The sequence below is a fragment of the Nyctereutes procyonoides genome, unplaced genomic scaffold (assembly GCF_905146905.1).
Source record: "Nyctereutes procyonoides isolate TBG_1078 unplaced genomic scaffold, NYPRO_anot_genome, whole genome shotgun sequence".
Taxonomy (NCBI): domain Eukaryota; kingdom Metazoa; phylum Chordata; class Mammalia; order Carnivora; family Canidae; genus Nyctereutes; species Nyctereutes procyonoides.
The window spans coordinates 3806676-3825007 of record NW_026575137.1 but is presented as its reverse complement, the minus strand read 5'-3'; the positions used below and the strand labels follow the sequence as shown (position 1 = coordinate 3825007).

At 39.3% G+C, this 18332-nt stretch overlaps 1 protein-coding gene across 1 annotated transcript in view; it reads left to right on the top strand.

Annotated features, from left to right (window-relative positions):
* The window catches only part of CNGB3 (cyclic nucleotide gated channel subunit beta 3), a 162675-nt gene that overhangs the window by 104879 nt on the left and 39464 nt on the right, over positions 1-18332 (top strand). Inside the window, exon 13 of the mRNA XM_055303427.1 lies at positions 481-578. Coding sequence (XP_055159402.1) covers positions 481-578 — 98 coding nt within the window. The remainder of the gene's footprint in view (positions 1-480; positions 579-18332) is intronic.

The window sequence follows — 18332 nt, the reverse complement described above, 5'->3', positions numbered from 1 at the left end:
GAAATTAAGGAATGAGATCACTTACCCTTATTTGACGAAGGTCAAATAAGATAGTGACAGAGTTCGGTAAGGTTTCAAATGCCGCATGGTACTCATTATAATTTTTCAACCCCAGGATGTTAGGGCTGAAATCCACAGAATCCAAAGACAAAAATTAGATCCTTATTCCATCAAGGTCATTCACTAGCCATTGTCCAGTTGATTACTAAACTTTAGATCTGAAGTTTCAGTAAACAGTGTTCTGAAACTATTCGGAACTACTACCTCATCAATAGTTAAAATCCTTTTCTCCATAAAAGTGATAGTGTGATTGTGATACATATGTATGTCCAACAGAAGTAATAAAAATACAGAATTCGATGCAGCTATTTATAAAAAGAGTTGGCATTTTGTTTCCTTAATTTTTAAAATTTTTCTTACACTTTGGTGATTTTTTAAGTTAATTATTCTGCTTGTGGGTTCATGTTTGTCTTTGCAAAGATGAGTCTGATCTGCTCTGCACCCTGCCTGTCACCATGCAGTTAGCCCTCACTGTGGATGTGAACCTCAGCATCATCAGTAAAGTCGAGTTGTTCAAGGTGAGTGTTTTTACAATAAAAAGAAAAACACCATATCAGTTTATCTGTAAAGCCTAAGCTCTTGCTGTATATGGCATTTATTATTTTTATTGCCTTATGTTTTAACAAAATCTACAACATAGAATTTATGTGGAGTTAGAGTCAAATAAACTGTGGGTCTCTCTTCAGCAGATGACTTATTCTTTAGAAGCCATTCTCTCTAATTGGTGTCAGAAAATAGTTCTTCAGGCTCTTCTTGAATTATTTTAAATGTAATTACGCTCTACAGTTTTATGTCTTTCCTACTATGCACACCATTTCCCATTTGTGAATGTACCTTGGCAATGCATGACAAACCCAAATTAGCTCTGGATTGGCCTGACAATCAGAGAATTGTGCCTAAGCATGTCTTCTATTACTAATGTTTTGGATTTAGAAGTTTTAGATGGCCAGATTCAAATTTAGAGGCTTTTTTTTTTGTTAGAAAAAAATGCATAACAAAGAAATTTTTTACTTTTTGAATATTTTTTAATTTTACCACCTTCATCTCTTCTTAATGCATTATACTGCATGTAAGTTTTTTCATTAACATTTAATTTTGTGTAGCATTCACTGATTCATCTGTTTAATTATCTGTTCATTCTATTCATTCAATAGATATTTATTAAGTTCCTATTATGTTTCAGGCATCATTTTAGCCACTGGGAATACAACAATTAAAAACAAATACTTGGGATCCCTGGGTGGCGCAGCGGTTTGGCGCCTGCCTTTGGCCCAGGGCGCGATCCTGGAGACCCGGGATCGAATCCCACGTCGGGCTCCCGGTACATGGAGCCTGCTTCTCCCTCTGCCTGTGTCTCTGCCTCTCTCTCTCTCTGTGTGACTATCATAAATAAATAAAAATTTAAAAAAAAACAAATACTTGCACACACAGAGCTTAAATCCCAAAGAGGTGGATAAAAAATAAATATATGTTTGGAGGTGATACTGCTATGAACAAAATTAAACATTAGGCTAAGGAGGATGTGAATAGTACTGGTCAAAAAAGGCTGCTCTAATGAAGTGCAACTGAGTGTTTAAGCAAAGGACTATAAGATGCAAGGAAGTGAGCCATGAAGATATTGGGGAAGGGAAGGGAGGGCTGGGCAAAAGGGCGATATTACAGTAGGATAGACAAGATGAAGCACTGAGCCAGGAATATTCTAAAGAGGGTAGAATAGTTGAAGCAAAGGTAGAGTGATGGAAAGCAAGAATAGTCAGAGGACAGTAAAAGAAAGGGAGGCTGGGGCACCAGACTGGCTCAGTCATTTGAGCTTCTGACTCTTGATTTCAGCTCAGATCCTGATTGCAAAGTCTTGAGATCAAGCCCTGCATCAGGCTCAGTGCTCAGCAAGAGTTATCTTGTCCCTTTCCCTCCCCTTCTGTCCCTACTCTTGCTCACAAATGCTCACTCCCATACTCTCTCCCTCTCTCTCTAAAATAAATTTTAAAAAAAAAAGAAAGAAAGGGAGACTGGGACACCTGGGTGGCTCAGTTGGGTAAGTGTCAGACTCTTGATATCAGCTCATATGTCAGTCTCAAGGTTGTGAGTTCAAGGCTGAGCATGGAGCCTATGAAGGGAAGAAAAGAAAGAAAAGGAAAGGAAAGGGAAGGGAAGGGAAGGGAAGGGAAGGGAAGGAAAGAAGGAAAGGAAAGGAAAGGAAAGGAAAGGAAAGGAAAGGAAAGGAAAGGAAAGGAAAGGAAAGGAAAGGAAAGGAAAAGAAAGAAGAAAGAAAGAAAGAAAGAAGAAAGAAAGAAAGAAAGAAAGAAAGAAAGAAAGAAAGAAAGAAGAAAGGAAAGAAAAGAAAGGGAGGAAGGAAAAAAAAGAAAGAAAGAAGCTAGGCAGGGGGCAAACTAATGGAGGATCTTGGAAGCTGTAGGACAGACCCTGGATTGTACTGTGAGATGCAAAACACCAGTGAAGATCTTGAGCAGAAGTTGGCCTGTTTAAGATCAGTTTGAAGGGATCATACCTCCAATAGTGTGGAGAATAGACCGTGGAAACAAATGTGAACAGCAGGGAGACCAAATAGTGGTTACTGCAACCATCCATAGAAGAGATGATCATGACCAGACTCATGATCAATAGGAGCAAAGTTGTTAAGAAGTGGCCAAATATTGGATATATTTAAAGGAAGAGGCTAAAGTTTTTGTTGTTGATTGTGTGAAGGAAGAGAGAGAGAGAGGGGGAGAGAGAGAGAGAGACAGAGAGAAAGGAATCAAAGCTGACTCCCTGGATTTAAGCCTGAGGAACACGAAGAACAAAGATAACATTTGCATAATAAGAAGTTTTAGAGTAAGTGTAGGGTGAGAGGGGTAAAAACAGACTCTGTTTTTGGATATGTTCATTTGAGATGAGAGTTAGACCTACAGATTAAATGTCATGTAAGCAGTTTGATGAATAAATCTGAATTCAGGGGAGATGTCCAAGCTGGAGTAATAAATTTAGGAATATTAACACATTGATGTATTTTAAGCCCTCGGACTGGATCCCCTAGGATGGAAGTGTAGACAGAAAAGAAATGTCATCCAGACAGAAAGATACACCTTGAAAATACATAATCAACACCATTGAGGACAAGATGAAAAAGCAGAAGCTATTTGAGAAAATGGTTAGGCGCAATCATTTCCAGTATTAGGTTCACCCCTGGTTCCATCTGATACTAGTGTTAGGTCAGTATCCTAGGACTCTTTCTTGATATATCCTGTTACAGATTTCCAACCAGATTTTGATGAAGACATAAACCATGTGATTTTCAAATTGGCAGATGGCAAACAAAGTAAAAAGGAACAGTTTTAAAATGTGTTAGATTACAAAACTTGAGAGTGGAGAGGGGCAAGATGGCGGAAGAGCAGGGTCCCCAAATCACCTGTCCCCACCAAGTTACCTAGATAACCTTCAAACCATCCTGAAAATCTACGAATTCAGCCTGAGATGTAAAGAGAGACCAGCTGGAACGCTACAGTGAGAAGAGTTCGCGCTTCTATCAAGGTAGGAAGACGGGGAAAAAGAAATAAAGGAACAAAAGGCCTCCGAGGGGGAGGGGCCCCGCGAGGAGCCGGGCTGAGGCCGGGACGAGTGTCCCCAGGACGGGAGAGCCCCGTCCCGGAGGAGCAGGAGCTGCACCAACCTTCCCGGGCGGGCGGAAAGGGGCTCGCAGGGAGTTGGAGCAGGACCCAGGAGAGCGGGGATGCCCTCGGGCTCCCGGGGACACTAACAGACACCTGCGAGCGCAGGAGAGTGCTCCGAGCTCCCTAAGGGCTGCAGCGTGCACGGAGGGACCGACCGGAGCAGCTCGGAGGGGCTCGGGAGCGGCTCCAGGGAGGGAGCTGCAGGGCGGGAGCGCAAATCCAACAGCGCAGGCCCCGGAGCACAGGGCGCCGGGACACAGCCCAGGATCCGGCCTCCCCCTGGGACAGGCAGAGGCCGGGAGGGCCCAGGACAGCAAGGACGCTCCTGCCCCGAGCTGAGCAGATCAGCGGCCCCGCCCCGGAGCCTCCAGGCCCTGCGGACGGAGAGCCGAGAGCCCCGAGCCCCGTAGTTCCTGCGGAGGCTGAATCCAGGCTTCCAGAGTTGCCATAGCAACTGCGGCTGTTCCTCCCTGGGTCCCACGGGGTAAACAACCCCCGCTGAGCCCTGCAGCAGGCAGGGGCAGAGCAGCTCCCCCAAGTGCTGACACCTAAAAATCAGCACAGCAGGCCCCTCCCCCAGAAGACCAGCTGGACGGACCAGTGATACTCCCCCGTGTTCCAATACAACTTGTTTCTGGCCACTCTGCACTGAGCAAAATGACTAGAAGGAAAACCTCACTTCAAAAGAAAGAATCAGAAACAGCCCTCTTTCCCACAGAGTTACAAAATCTGGATTACACTTCAATGTCAGAAAGCCAATTCAGAAGCACTATTCTACAGCTACTGGTGGCTCTAGAAAAAAGCATTAAGGACTCACGAGACTTCATGACTGCAGAATTTAGATCCAATCAGGCAGAAATTAAAAATCAATTGAATGAGATGCAATCCAAACTAGAAGTCCTAACGACGAGGGTTAACGTGGTGGAAGAACGAGTGAGTGACATAGAAGACAAGTTGATGGCAAAGAGGGAAACTGAGGAAAAAAGAGACAGACAATTAAGGGACCATGAAGACAGATTAAGGCAAATAAATGACAGTCTGAGGAAGAAAAACCTACGTTTAATTGGGGTTCCCGAGGGCGCCGAAAGGGACAGAGGGCCAGAATATGTATTTGAACAAATCCTAGCTGAAAACTTTCCCAATCTGGGAAGGGAAACAGGCATTCAGATCCAGGAAATAGAGAGATCCCCCCCTAAAATCAATAAAAACCATTCAACACCTCGACATCTAATAGTGAAGCTTGCAAATTCCAAAGATAAAGAGAAGATCCTTAAAGCAGCAAGAGACAAGAAATCCCTGACTTTTATGGGGAGGAGTATTAGGGTAACAGCAGACCTCTCCACAGAGACCTGGCAGGCCAGAAAGGGCTGGCAGGATATATTCAGGGTCCTAAATGAGAAGAACATGCAACCAAGAATACTTTATCCAGCAAGGCTCTCATTCAAAATGGAAGGAGAGATAAAGAGCTTCCAAGACAGGCAGGAACTGAAAGATTATGTGACCTCCAAACCAGCTCTGCAAGAAATTTTAAGGGGGACTCTTAAAACTCCCCTTTAAGAAGAAGTTCAGTGGAACAATCCACAAAAACAAGGACTAAATAGATATCATGATGACACTAAACTCATATCTGTCAATAGTAACTCTGAACGTGAATGGGCTTAATGACCCCATCAAAAGGCGCAGGGTTTCAGACTGGATAAAAAAGCAGGACCCATCTATTTGCTGTCTACAAGAGACTCATTTTAGACAGAAGGACACCTACAACCTGAAAATAAAAGGTTGGAGAACCATTTACCATTCAAATGGTTCTCAAAATATACCCTAAAAACTATAGAACACTTCTGAAAGAAATTGAGGAAGACACAAAGAGATGGAAAAATATTCCATGCTCATGGATTGGCAGAATTAATATTGTGAAAATGTCAATGTTACCCAGGGCAATTTACACGTATAATGCAATCCCTATCAAAATACCATGGACTTTCTTCAGAGACTTAGAACAAATTATTTTAAGATTTGTGTGGAATCAGAAAAGACCCCAAACAGCCAGGGGAATTTTAAAAAAAGAAAACCATATCTGGGGGCATCAAAATGCCAGATTTCAGGTTGTACTACAAAGCTGTGTTCATCAAGACAGTGTGGTACTGGCACAAAAACAGACATATAGATCAATGGAACAGAACAGAGAACCCAGAAGTGGACCCTGAACTTTATGGTCAACTAATATTCGATAAAGGAGGAAAGACGATCCACTGGAAGAAAGACAGTCTCTTCAATAAATGGTGCTGGGAAAATTGGACATCCACATGCAGAAGAATGAAACTGGACCACTCTCTTGCACCATACACAAAGATAAACTCAAAATAGATGAAAGATCTAAATGTGAGACAAGATTCCATCAAAATCCCAGAGGAGAACTCAGGCAACACCCTTTTTGAACTTGGCCACAGTAACCGGAGAAGGACAAACAGTGTATGTTCTCATTCATTTGGGGAATATGAACAATAGTGAAAGGGAATATAAGGGAAGGGAGAAGAAATGTGTGAGAAATATCAGAAAGGGAGACAGAACATAAAGACTTCTAACTCTGGGAAATGAACTAGGGGTGGTGGAGGGGGAGGAGGGCGGGGGGTGGGGGTGAATGGGTGACGGGCACTGAGGGGTACACTTGACGGGATGAGCACTGGGTGTTATTCTGTATGTTGGTAAATTGAACACCAATAAAAATTAATTTATAAAATAAAAAAAATGTATCCCAGAAGCAAGAATTTTAATTTTCCAAATAAAATTTTAATTCTGGAATAAAAAAAAAAAGATTACAAAACTTAAAAATAACTGAATAAACAATAAGTAAAGTCAAGATTAATTTCAACAGCATAAAAGCAATTTCTAAACTTAGGTCTAAAATTGAAATATTACAAATACAAAAAGAGTCACAGTATTTTTAATACCTGGATGTTTTTGATGACTTCAAACTCTATATGAATAAACAGTTATGTATTATAATGCCCTAAATTTTAACATAATTTGGTTTTCTTGATTATTTCAAATACATCTGGATTAACATATCACATTGCAAATAATCAGTTTTAAGAACTTTTGCAAGGTAGCTAAGCGAAGCAGGTAAGATAGGAGCTGAATAGTGGACCAAGGAAATAGTAAAAAGACAATCTTATAAATACAATTATTTTATGATAATACAAATCAAATCAATGATTGCTTCTAGTGGGAAGTGGGAATTAAGATATTGACTAGGAAAAGGCATAAAGGGACCTCATGGGGTGATAGAAGGTTTTTTTTTTTGTCTTGCTAAGGAAATTACAGTGTATGCATTTGTCAAAATTGATACAACTTCTCTTAAAATATATATATTTTACTTCATATAAATTATTCTTCCACTTAGAAAAGAATGGCATCAAAGAAAACGTGTAGATGTTAAGGATATTTGGTTATGGGAAAAAATAAATTCAAGAGGAGCAGAAGTTCATATATTAAAGTTGGTTATATGGGCAAGGAATGAGACTTACTCTGTATTGTCCAGCAAAATAACATTCAACTATAAACCCCATTTGTGACCTGGAGACTCTCTACACAAGTAAAACCTCCTAGAGAAGAAGGTTTGGTTCTAACAGTCTTGATACTCACTAGACACAGCACACTTTTAGACATAGGATAGCTGCTTAGGAAAGAAGGGAGGGAGAGGAGGAGAGGGGAGAGGAATGAAGGGTAGAGGAAAGTAGAGAGGGGAAGATACACTGGGGTCAACTCCTAGAGATTATATGAAAGTAGTCTTCTAATTGGAAGTAATTCCTAATTTCTAGTGGGAGTCCCACTAGAAGCTTCGGTGAAGTAGAAGCATAATGGAATAGTGTACACAGTTTTCTGATCTATCAGGGAGACTGGGAGAGAAATCCCACCGTTATTTAGCAGGTTCAACTAGATAAACGGTTTTCTTTTTTTTTTTAAGATTTTTATTTAAGTATTCATGAAAGAGAGGCAGAGACATAGTCAAAGAGGGAGAAGCAGGTTCCCCACAGGGAGCCTGATGCCGGACCGACCCCAGGACCCTGGGAATCATGACCTGAGCCAAAGGCAGATGCCCAACCACTTAGCCACCCAGACGCCCCAGATAAATGGTGTTCAAACTGCACATTGTAATCCATTAGGGGGTCATGAGTTCAATTAAGTAGGTCACAACCAGCACATAAAATAGAAGAGAAAATATCAGAGTACACTTACAAGGGTAAGTGTACACTTACAAGGGTAGGTATCATATTATGAAAAGTTTGTTTCTATTATTTATTTTTAAATGCACATATACATATTTATGTGTGTACTGAGCTCTGTAAATACCTGTGTTACTACAGGGCATGCTCAAAAAAAGTATGAAAACCACAAATCTAAATTATTTTCACAGTATTTTTTAAATGTTATAAAACTGCACCTTAATGACAGCTTAATTGAAAATAAAGAACACAATTCGTTCTCTTAAAAAAAAAGGCTTTAAATTATATACCAATGATTTTATGGGATTATCTCTAATTTGGGAAGTTATCAGTTTTTAGCCTCAGTTTTCTCCTTTGTTTTTACATATATTTTTTTTTATTGAAAGGGATTTTATTTTACTTTTTTTTTTAATTTTATAAATTAATTTTTATTGGTGTTCAATTTACCAACATACAGAATAACACCCAGTGCTCATCCCGTCAAGTGTACCCCTCAGTGCCCGTCACCCATTCACCCCCACCCCCCGCCCTCCTCCCCCTCCACCACCCCTAGTTCATTTCCCAGAGTTAGAAGTCTTTATGTTCTGTCTCCCTTTCTGATATTTCTCACACATTTCTTCTCCCTTCCCTTATATTCCCTTTCACTATTGTTCATATTCCCCAAATGAATGAGAACATACACTGTTTGTCCTTCTCCGGTTACTGTGGCCAAGTTCAAAAAGGGTGTTGCCTGAGTTCTCCTCTGGGATTTTGATGGAATCTTGTCTCACATTTAGATCTTTCATCTATTTTGAGTTTATCTTTGTGTATGGTGCAAGAGAGTGGTCCAGTTTCATTCTTCTGCATGTGGATGTCCAATTTTCCCAGCACCATTTATTGAAGAGACTGTCTTTCTTCCAGTGGATCGTCTTTCCTCCTTTATCGAATATTAGTTGACCATAAAGTTCAGGGTCCACTTCTGGGTTCTCTGTTCTGTTCCATTGATCTATATGTCTGTTTTTGTGCCAGTACCACACTGTCTTGATGAACACAGCTTTGTAGTACAACCTGAAATCTGGCATTGTGATGCCCCCATATATGGTTTTCTTTTTTAAAATTCCCCTGGCTGTTTGGGGTCTTTTCTGATTCCACACAAATCTTAAAATAATTTGTTCTAAGTCTCTGAAGAAAGTCCATGGTATTTTGATAGGGATTGCATTATATGTGTAAATTGCCCTGGGTAACATTGACATTTTCACAATATTAATTCTGCCAATCCATGAGCATGGAATATTTTTCCATCTCTTTGTGTCTTCCTCAATTTCTTTCAGAAGTGTTCTATAGTTTTTAGGGTATATTTTGAGAACCATTTGAATGGTAAATGGTTCTCCAACCTTTTATTTTCAGGTTGTAGGTGTCCTTCTGTCTAAAATGAGTCTCTTGTAGACAGCAAATAGATGGGTCCTGCTTTTTTATCCAGTCTGAAACCCTGCGCCTTTTGATGGGGTCATTAAGCCCATTCACGTTCAGAGTTACTATTGACAGATATGAGTTTAGTGTCATCATGATATCTATTTAGTCCTTGTTTTTGTGGATTGTTCCACTGAACTTCTTCTTAAAGGAGAGTTTTAAGAGTCCCCCTTAAAATTTCTTGCAGAGCTGGTTTGGAGGTCACATATTCTTTCAGTTCCTGCCTGTCTTGGAAGCTCTTTATCTCTCCTTCCATTTTGAATGAGAGCCTTGCTGGATAAAGTATTCTTGGTTGCATGTTCTTCTCATTTAGGACCCTGAATATATCCTGCCAGCCCTTTCTGGCCTGCCAGGTCTCTGTGGAGAGGTCTGCTGTTACCCTAATATTCCTCCCCATGAAAGTCAGGGACTTCTTGTCTCTTGCTGCTTTAAGGATCTTCTCTTTATCTTTGGAATTTGCAAGCTTCACTATTAGATGTCGAGGTGTTGAATGGTTTTTATTGATTTTAGGGGGGGATCTCTCTATTTCCTGGATCTGAATGCCTGTTTCCCTTCCCAGATTGGGAAAGTTTTCAGCTAGGATTTGTTCAAATACATATTCTGGCCCTCTGTCCCTTTCGGCGCCCTCGGGAACCCCAATTAAACGTAGGTTTTTCTTCCTCAGACTGTCATTTATTTGCCTTAATCTGTCTTCATGGTCCCTTAATTGATTGTCTCTTTTTTCCTCAGTTTCCCTCTTTGCCATTAACTTGTCTTCTATGTCACTCACTCGTTCTTCCACCTCGTTAACCCTCGTCGTTAGGACTTCTAGTTTGGATTGCATCTCATTCAATTGATTTTTAATTTCTGCCTGATTGGATCTAAATTCTGCAGTCATGAAGTCTCGTGAGTCCTTAATGCTTTTTTCTAGAGCCACCAGTAGCTGTAGAATAGTGCTTCTGAATTGGCTTTCTGACATTGAAGTGTAATCCAGATTTTGTAGCTCTGTGGGAGAGAGGGCTGTTTCTGATTCTTTCTTTTGAGGTGAGGTTTTCCTTCTAGTCATTTTGCTCAGTGCAGAGTGGCCAAAAACAAGTTGTATTGGAACACGGGGGAGTATCACTGGTCCCTCTAGCTGGTCTTCTGGGGGAGGGGCCTGTTGCGCTGATTTTCAGGTGTTAGCACTTGGGGGAGCTGCTCTGCCCCTGCCTGCTGCAGGGCTCAGCGGGGGTTGTTTACCCCGTGGGGCCCCAGGAGGAACAGCCGCAGTTGCTATGGCAACTCTGGAAGCCTGGATTCAGCCTCCGCAGGAACTACGGGGCTCGGGGCTCTCGGCTCTCGGCTCTCCGTCCGCAGGGCCTGGAGGCTCCGGGGCGGGGCCGCTGATCTGCTCAGCTCGGGGCAGGAGCGTCCTCGCTGTCTCGGGCCCTCCCGGCGTTTTTACATATATTTTTTAAAACCATAAAATCACCAACATCTGATTGAGGAAAAAGGTTAAATCTTCACATCTTGCTAATGTTGTTTATAAACTTAGATTCATTCTCTTCTGGCATGTCCATTAAAAATACATTTTCTTCCAGAGAGAACCCATTTCCCATTACATTAAAAAGTTATTTTTTTTCTAAAGGTGAATGAAGTAGAAAATAAGTAGGTATGGAACCTTTCTAAATTTATTTTTGTGAAGGTAGTCTTGGTAGTTTATACATATTTATTATTTTTCTTAAGGAGAAAATAGGCCAAATAGTGATACTACACCCTTACCTCATAAATTATACACAATTAACTTTTGTGTTGCTTCTGAACCAGTTACATACATTCACAGAGTGTCGCCTATGCACTCAGGCACAATGGAGGGAACATCTGAAGCATGTATGCCCAAAGGATGCTTAGGAGTCTACAGGGTGAGAAGGTGGAGGCTTCATGTGGGAAATTATAACCTGTTCACAGAATGAGAAATTTTTTATGACCAGAGCATGGGGTGATAACCAAAGATAAATCTAGAAAGGTCAGTTGAAGCCAGGCTATGTAGTGTGGGGCCAATTCTATAGGCAAAGGAAGCTGGAAAGGAGGAAACTCAAAGTGTACATTTCAGTTTTGCAAAGACAAGAAATGGAGCTACACTGAATAGACCAGAATATCCAATGGTAACAAAGAAGGATGACTCAAGTGTCAAAAACCTCCATATCTTGAATTCTTCCTGAAAATGAATCTTCCATATCTTTAAAAGGCAGTCTGACAGGATGAGAGAGAGAAAGAGACAGAAAAAAAAAGAGAGAGATCTGGCACCAAGATTGGAGGCTGGTAGGCATATTTGTGTCTTCCTAATCTTCAGGATTAGGAGAAATAGAAAGTACTTAAAAAATCATTTAACTTACAAAGATTTATTTTTAAGATGCCCTAAAGAGGATTTTAGGTTTGTCTCCTAGGCCTTCAGGCAAAAATTTCACAAAGACTTTTCTCTATTTTGTAAACTTAAGAATGGATACAGATATAGTAAAGTTAGTTTGCAATGCAGGACCCGAGAATAATTCTATGCTAAATAACCTTGCTTCAGTTTTTACAAAAGGCATATACCTGTTGCTATAATTTTGTATTATATTCAGATTTTTTAAAAACTGCAACTGTTCCCTATCAGTAAAAAACAAATAAGTCTTAAAAAAAAAAATGTTGTGGGGGATGCCTGTGTGGCTCAGTCAGTTGAGTGGCCAACTCTTAGTTTCAGCTAAGGTCATGATCTCATCGGTCATGAGATCAAGCCCCACATTGGGCCCTGTGCTCAGTAGGGAGTCAGCTTGAGATTCTCTCTCCCTCTCCTTCTGTCCCTCCCCCCACTCATGTGTGCACTCCTTCTCTAAAAAATAAATAAATAAATAATGAAGACATCTTAAAAAAAAAAAATTTAAGGGTTCCTGGGTGGCTCAGTTGGTTAAGCATCTGCCTTCGGCTCAGGTCAAGACCCTGGAGTCATGGACTCAAGCCCTGCATTGGGGTCCCTACTCAGTGGGGAAGTCTGGTTCTCCCTTTCTATCTACCCTTCCCCCTGCTCCCCCCACTCTTGCTCACTTTCTCTCTCAAATAAATCAATATTTTTTTTAATTTAAAAATAAAAATAGGGATCCCTGTGTGGCGCAGTGGTTTGGCGCCTGCCTTTGGCCCAGGGCGCGATCCTGGAGACCCGGGATCGAATCCCACGTCGGGCTCCCGGTGCATGGAGCCTGCTTCTCCCTCTGCCTGTGTCTCTGCCTCTCTCTCTCTGTGTGTGACTATCATAAATAAATAAAGAAAAAAATATAAATAAAAATAAATAAAAACATTAAAAGCACAATGTGCTTTATTCCTTTCCTTTTAGTCTTGTGAAATTTGTTTATATATTAGTGGAACAGTGACTGTTGTAATGCTTTAGCAAAAGTAAATAATGCTGGAGTATCATAAATTATAATATGAACAATGTCCTACTGTCCTTAATCCTTTAATCCTAACACTGTCACCATAAACCTTGTTATACCTAATTCCTACATGGCCTCTACATTAGTCAGGAGACTCCAAAGAAATAGAAATAATAAGATATGCACATAGATAGAGAGATTTGTTTTAAGAAATTGGCTGATGTAATCATCGGGGCTAGCAAGTTCAAAACCTACAGGGCAAACCAGTAGACCTGGAGACTCTGAGAAGAGTTCATGTTGCAGCTTAAGTCCAAAGGCAGTCTGGAAACATAATTCTCTCTTCCTCAGAGGACTTCAGGGTTTTTTGTCTTAAGGCCTTCGGCTGATTGGATAAAGCCCACCCACATAATGGAATGTTTCCATGCTTTACTCAAGGTCTAATAATTTAAATATTAACATCATCTAAAAATACCCTCACAGTAACATTTAGACTTATGTTTGACTAAATAAGAAGACTAAATAATACCTAGCAAAGTTGACACAAAATTAACCATTACAGCCCCCAAGTACTGTCAGAGCTGATTGAAATATAATTAAGTCAAAGGTGAAACCAAGCTATTGCTAATGCCAAATTGGAAAATCGATACATGTGTCTCCTCAAAAATAATAATAGCTGCTGTTTATTATTATTCTTACTATGTATTACACTGTTTTATCTGCTTCAATACCTTCTCTCAATGAATTCTCACAGAAAACCTCTAACAGAAGTTTTATTAGTATCCTCATTTTACAGAAAGTGCAAACTACTTACTTGGCTGAGGCCTAGATCTCCAAGCAATGGGACAGGGTTTGAGCACAGGTTTTTCTTACTCCACAGTCTATGAATTCAACCACTCTATGATGCTATATTTCAATTCCCCACCAACCCTATATGGATGAATGGAGGAACCAGAGAAGTTTTCTAGGGTCACAAAACAATGGTAGCTCAAAGCCATTCTTTATCAGTTTTCACACAAATAGTATTAGCACATCAGTTTCACACCCAGAAACCTAAATTCACACAGGCTTTGCTACTCTCCTACCAAGAAAAAGAATCTGATGGTTCTTTTCTCTCTCAGTCAAAGCAAGTAGAATTAGAATCATGGGATTTAACTAAAGTTTTGTTCCTATCAATTGTGATTAATTAGTAAGATTTGCTGCTTCTACATGGGGTTATCAGAGCTTCTAAAGAGCTTAGAGATGAATAGTCGTATTATAATATTTTACATTTTTTTCCACAAAAAAAATGGCTCTCTTCCTTGCAGATTGCGTATTGTTACAGCCCAAGCTCAAGTATTAAGCTAATAAGGAACAATTCATTTCTATAAGATTGGGCACTTTTTTCTACTTTCTGATGTTTTATTATTTTTATTTCAATTTTTAAATATCTTTTATCAAATCAAATGCTAGGGAAATCACATTTTGCCTCTACCACTAAATTACCAAAAATAGGAGAGAATGTAATAAAAGTTTTATTCTGCCACCTAGTGGTCTGAATTTAAATCTCATCCCTTAGAAATTGAAAAAGAGCTTAAGTAGAGAAAATCAGGGATCCAGAGATACCAAAATGAGATTGTAGGCACCACTAATCTGTCAAGCGAAGCACAGTGTTTCTCACTATTTGCTGTTCTAGTAAAAATTCAGAACAGATCCTGAATAGGACAACTCACTGGGACTCATGACTCATTGTGATTATGTGGCAAGTGAAGCCTGGGAAGGCTTTGTTTGACTTCAGTGGTAGCAAGATGCAGGGTGGGGTTGACAGATTATGAGAGCGACAGATTGAGTCAGGAATGGAATGGAAATGACATAATTATTTCTACCAATCACACATGGATCCCCCAGCAGTAACACCCTAATCAGATATGCCATCACATATTTTCTCTGAAAAGTTTCAAATCAGAGTGTTACAGTAAGACTTACTACATTTCATTTTTATTAACTTTATTTTTACCCTGGTGTTATAAGTAATAAGGTATTGTTGCTAGACTTTTTAAAGTATTTTGAACCATGAGTTTATGACCTAGATGAACTCCATTCAGCTACACGCTCTGCACAGTATCTCTGTCTAAAGTACTAATTGGGCACTCCAGATATGGCACCCATGTGGTCCCTGCTCTCCAATGCCTCCCATTAAGGCAAGGAAATTCTAAATTATAGTATCCTTGATTGTGTGGTGATTATGTGACTCAAAACATATAAAGTGTTTATATCAATACCTGCCACATAGTAAATTCTGTTGTTATTATTACCATATTACTAACTGAAAAATAAAACTGATTCAATCACACAGGAGTTTCTACACTGGTAAAATCAGGTTCTTCAGGTGGCCCTGCTTGAACTCACTTTCAAGATGAGGATTAGATTAATCCACAGGGTGTCATTTAACTTGTGACTTCCCTCCTTTGACTATGTGATATTGAAGCTCCTAGAAAATAGAATTATTGTCAGTTCTCTAGGAAAGCTTGATGGAGATGACTTTTACTAATGTTTGCAAATATTGAACATAGGGTTGGGTCTGACATCACTTAGAACTCAATAAGAAATGACATAGTAACTTGCAAATCATTTATCACATCTGACTTTGCCACTCCCAACAGCTACTAAGTAACATGACTGGCATAGTCAATAGCATGGGCAACTGGATTCAGAATTCCCTGCTCTACACATATCACCCATCACTTGCTTAATAGGAATGGAGTTTAAGATGAGATAAAGCGTTTCCTTTTAAAATAAATTAAAAAAATAAATAAGGCTGAATTGGGAAAAACCATGAAAACTTATTGTTTAGACTTAAGAGAAACTTAAAGTCATGGTGAGTTATGTTACTGATAATATCTTAAGTTCTGTTTCAAAGAACTTAAGCAGGAATAAGCCTAGAAATGGAGAAATCCTATAGGACTGAGAAGGTCCAAAAATAAATTTTACCAGCTTTTGATTTGTGTTCAGAGCTTGGCATTTTTTTTAAGATTTATTTATTTATTTATTTATTTATTTATTTATTTATTTGAGAGAGCAGAGCAAGCAAGAGAAAACACAAGGGGGGAACATGGGGCAGAGGGAGAGCCAGACTCCTCGCTGAGCAGGGAGACTGACTTGGGGCTTTACCCCAGGACTCCAGGATCATAAACCAAGCCAAAGGCAGATGCTTAACTGAGCCACTCAAGTGCCCTCAGAGCCTGGCGTTTTTGAAAGAACTTTCTGAGTACAGGAATTACCATCTAATCTATATGCTATGTTTTGAATAAAATAAAAAAAATAGAGGGGCCCCTGGGTGTCTCTGTCAGTTGAGCAACCAACTCTACTTCAGCTCAGATCATGATCTCATGGGTTGTAGGATGGAACCTGCCACTCCACCCCCATCCCACCTCCACACCTTGTCAGGGTCCATGCTCAGCAGAGAGTCTGCTTGAGAGTCTCTCTTTCCAGCTCCCCTGGCTCACGTGCTCTCTCTCTCTCTCTCCCAAATAAATAAATCTCTAAAAATAATAATAATAAAATAAATAGATACATAAAAATAGAATTTTTCCTGACTCCATTCAAATCTCCAAAATCTTTATTCAAGTATGTAATACACATTTACATAGCACTAAATTTCCCATCATTGAAAATGGAATAATCTCTAACAGCTTCATTTTATACATCAGCACATATTTATTTAGTGCCTAGCATGCCCCAAACAGTGGTGAGACATTGAAGGTACAGAAGTGAGTAATACACAGATCTTGTGCTCAGTTGTTCAGAATGTAGATTTAAAAGACAACACACACACACTCTGGTGATTCCCTTTCCCTGGCATCTATTGCATGTGTGACCTTAGGGAAGTAGTCAGTAGACCTTCTGAGCTTCCATACCTCATCTAAAAACCAGGAGTGTTAACATATTAATCAGTGCCAAGCATCACAGGAAGGTTGAAATAATAAAACAGGTAAAGATAAGAAAATAATAAAATTTAATACAAATGTTATTAATATAATGTTAATGTTGATACTTATGCACTCTCACTTTATATTAAAGACATTTATGAAATAATGACTGTGCTCTGACTTTCTGTAAATCAGAAAATTTCCAAATGGCCTTTATAAAAGAAATGGAGCTGCATTACAAAGAAAAAACACTAGCCCTGGTTTGTAATTCTTTTTAGTCACACAATAATGGAGCAAAGTGTATCTCAAAAAATTAATAATTTTCAGGGATGGGGCAGAAATAATTGTCAGACACATAAACTATAATAACAACTGCAAAATGCAAATTTTATTTACTAAGCCTAAGTAAGGATGAGAAAGACATAGTTCTTTATCAGAGCTGCCCCAAGGCCAATGGCACCTGTCCATAAAGCAGTTAGGGGACAGAATCACTTAATTGATAAAATTTAAACTAAATTTTCATTACATACAGCTGCTATGTTCCATTTACATAAATTGATACATATTTTATGCAAATATGTTAATAAAAATTCATATTTATAACAGTTCAGATGTTTTTCTCTGCAGAAATCCAAGCTATAAGCTAAAAGTTATTCATGTAAGCACTTGCACATTTCTACTGAGGAAAGCAATAATTGTTTGCTTATCTATTTTAGAGCTCATCTCCTAGCTTGGTCTAGCACTTTCATGGATTGAGTTTCCTTTATTAGTGCTTTCTGCCAGTGAACTAACCTGAAGGATAGAAGAGAAAAGATGAAATGTGTTCCTCCTCAAAGGGCATTCTTTTCCTACGAATGATCTTGGGATGTGTGTTTTACTTTATTTTGATTAAAATTAATAAAAGTCAAGCTGACATCTCATCAGTTCTTCTCCCCAGTTCCATTCTCCCACCCTCTGCAGAGGTGGCCACTAAGATGATTTCAAGAGTATCCTTCCAGTCCTCATTTTTATTTTACTTTATACCTATGCAAACATCAATGACTATTTTGTGTAGTGTTTTCATAGCTAGAGTCATATTGAATATATTCTATAGCTTGCTTTGTGTGCAGCCCAATTTTTTGTCAAGTTCAGTCATACAGAGAAAGATCTGATTTACTTACTTTAACCACTCTATGGTATTCCAGCCTGAAAATCTTCAATATTTTTATCTGTCCACAGATTGACATTATGTTGTTTCCGATTTTTTCAGTACTGAAAACAATACTGCCACACACATCTCTGTGCATTTATAGAACAAGAATTATGGTCATAAGAAAACATTTAAAATCATTAATAACTCCTATGAATACAATTTAATACAACTGGGAATTTTCATCAAAGTTCATTCCAATAGGAATTGTTCAAGAAATGAAAAATTATTTAGGCCTACAAATTATAATTAGGTTTGTAAAAATTAATGCCAAAAAAAATCAAAATGCACAAGAAAAGTGTTTTTTTTTTTTTTTTTTTTTTTTTAGATCTTCTGTTTCTGGGATGCCTGGGTGGCTCAGTGGTTATAGCATCTGCTTTCGGCCCAGGGCATGATCCTGGACTCCCAGGATCGAGTCCCACATCGGGCTCCCTGCATGGAGCCTGCTTCTCCCTCAGCTTGTGTCTCTG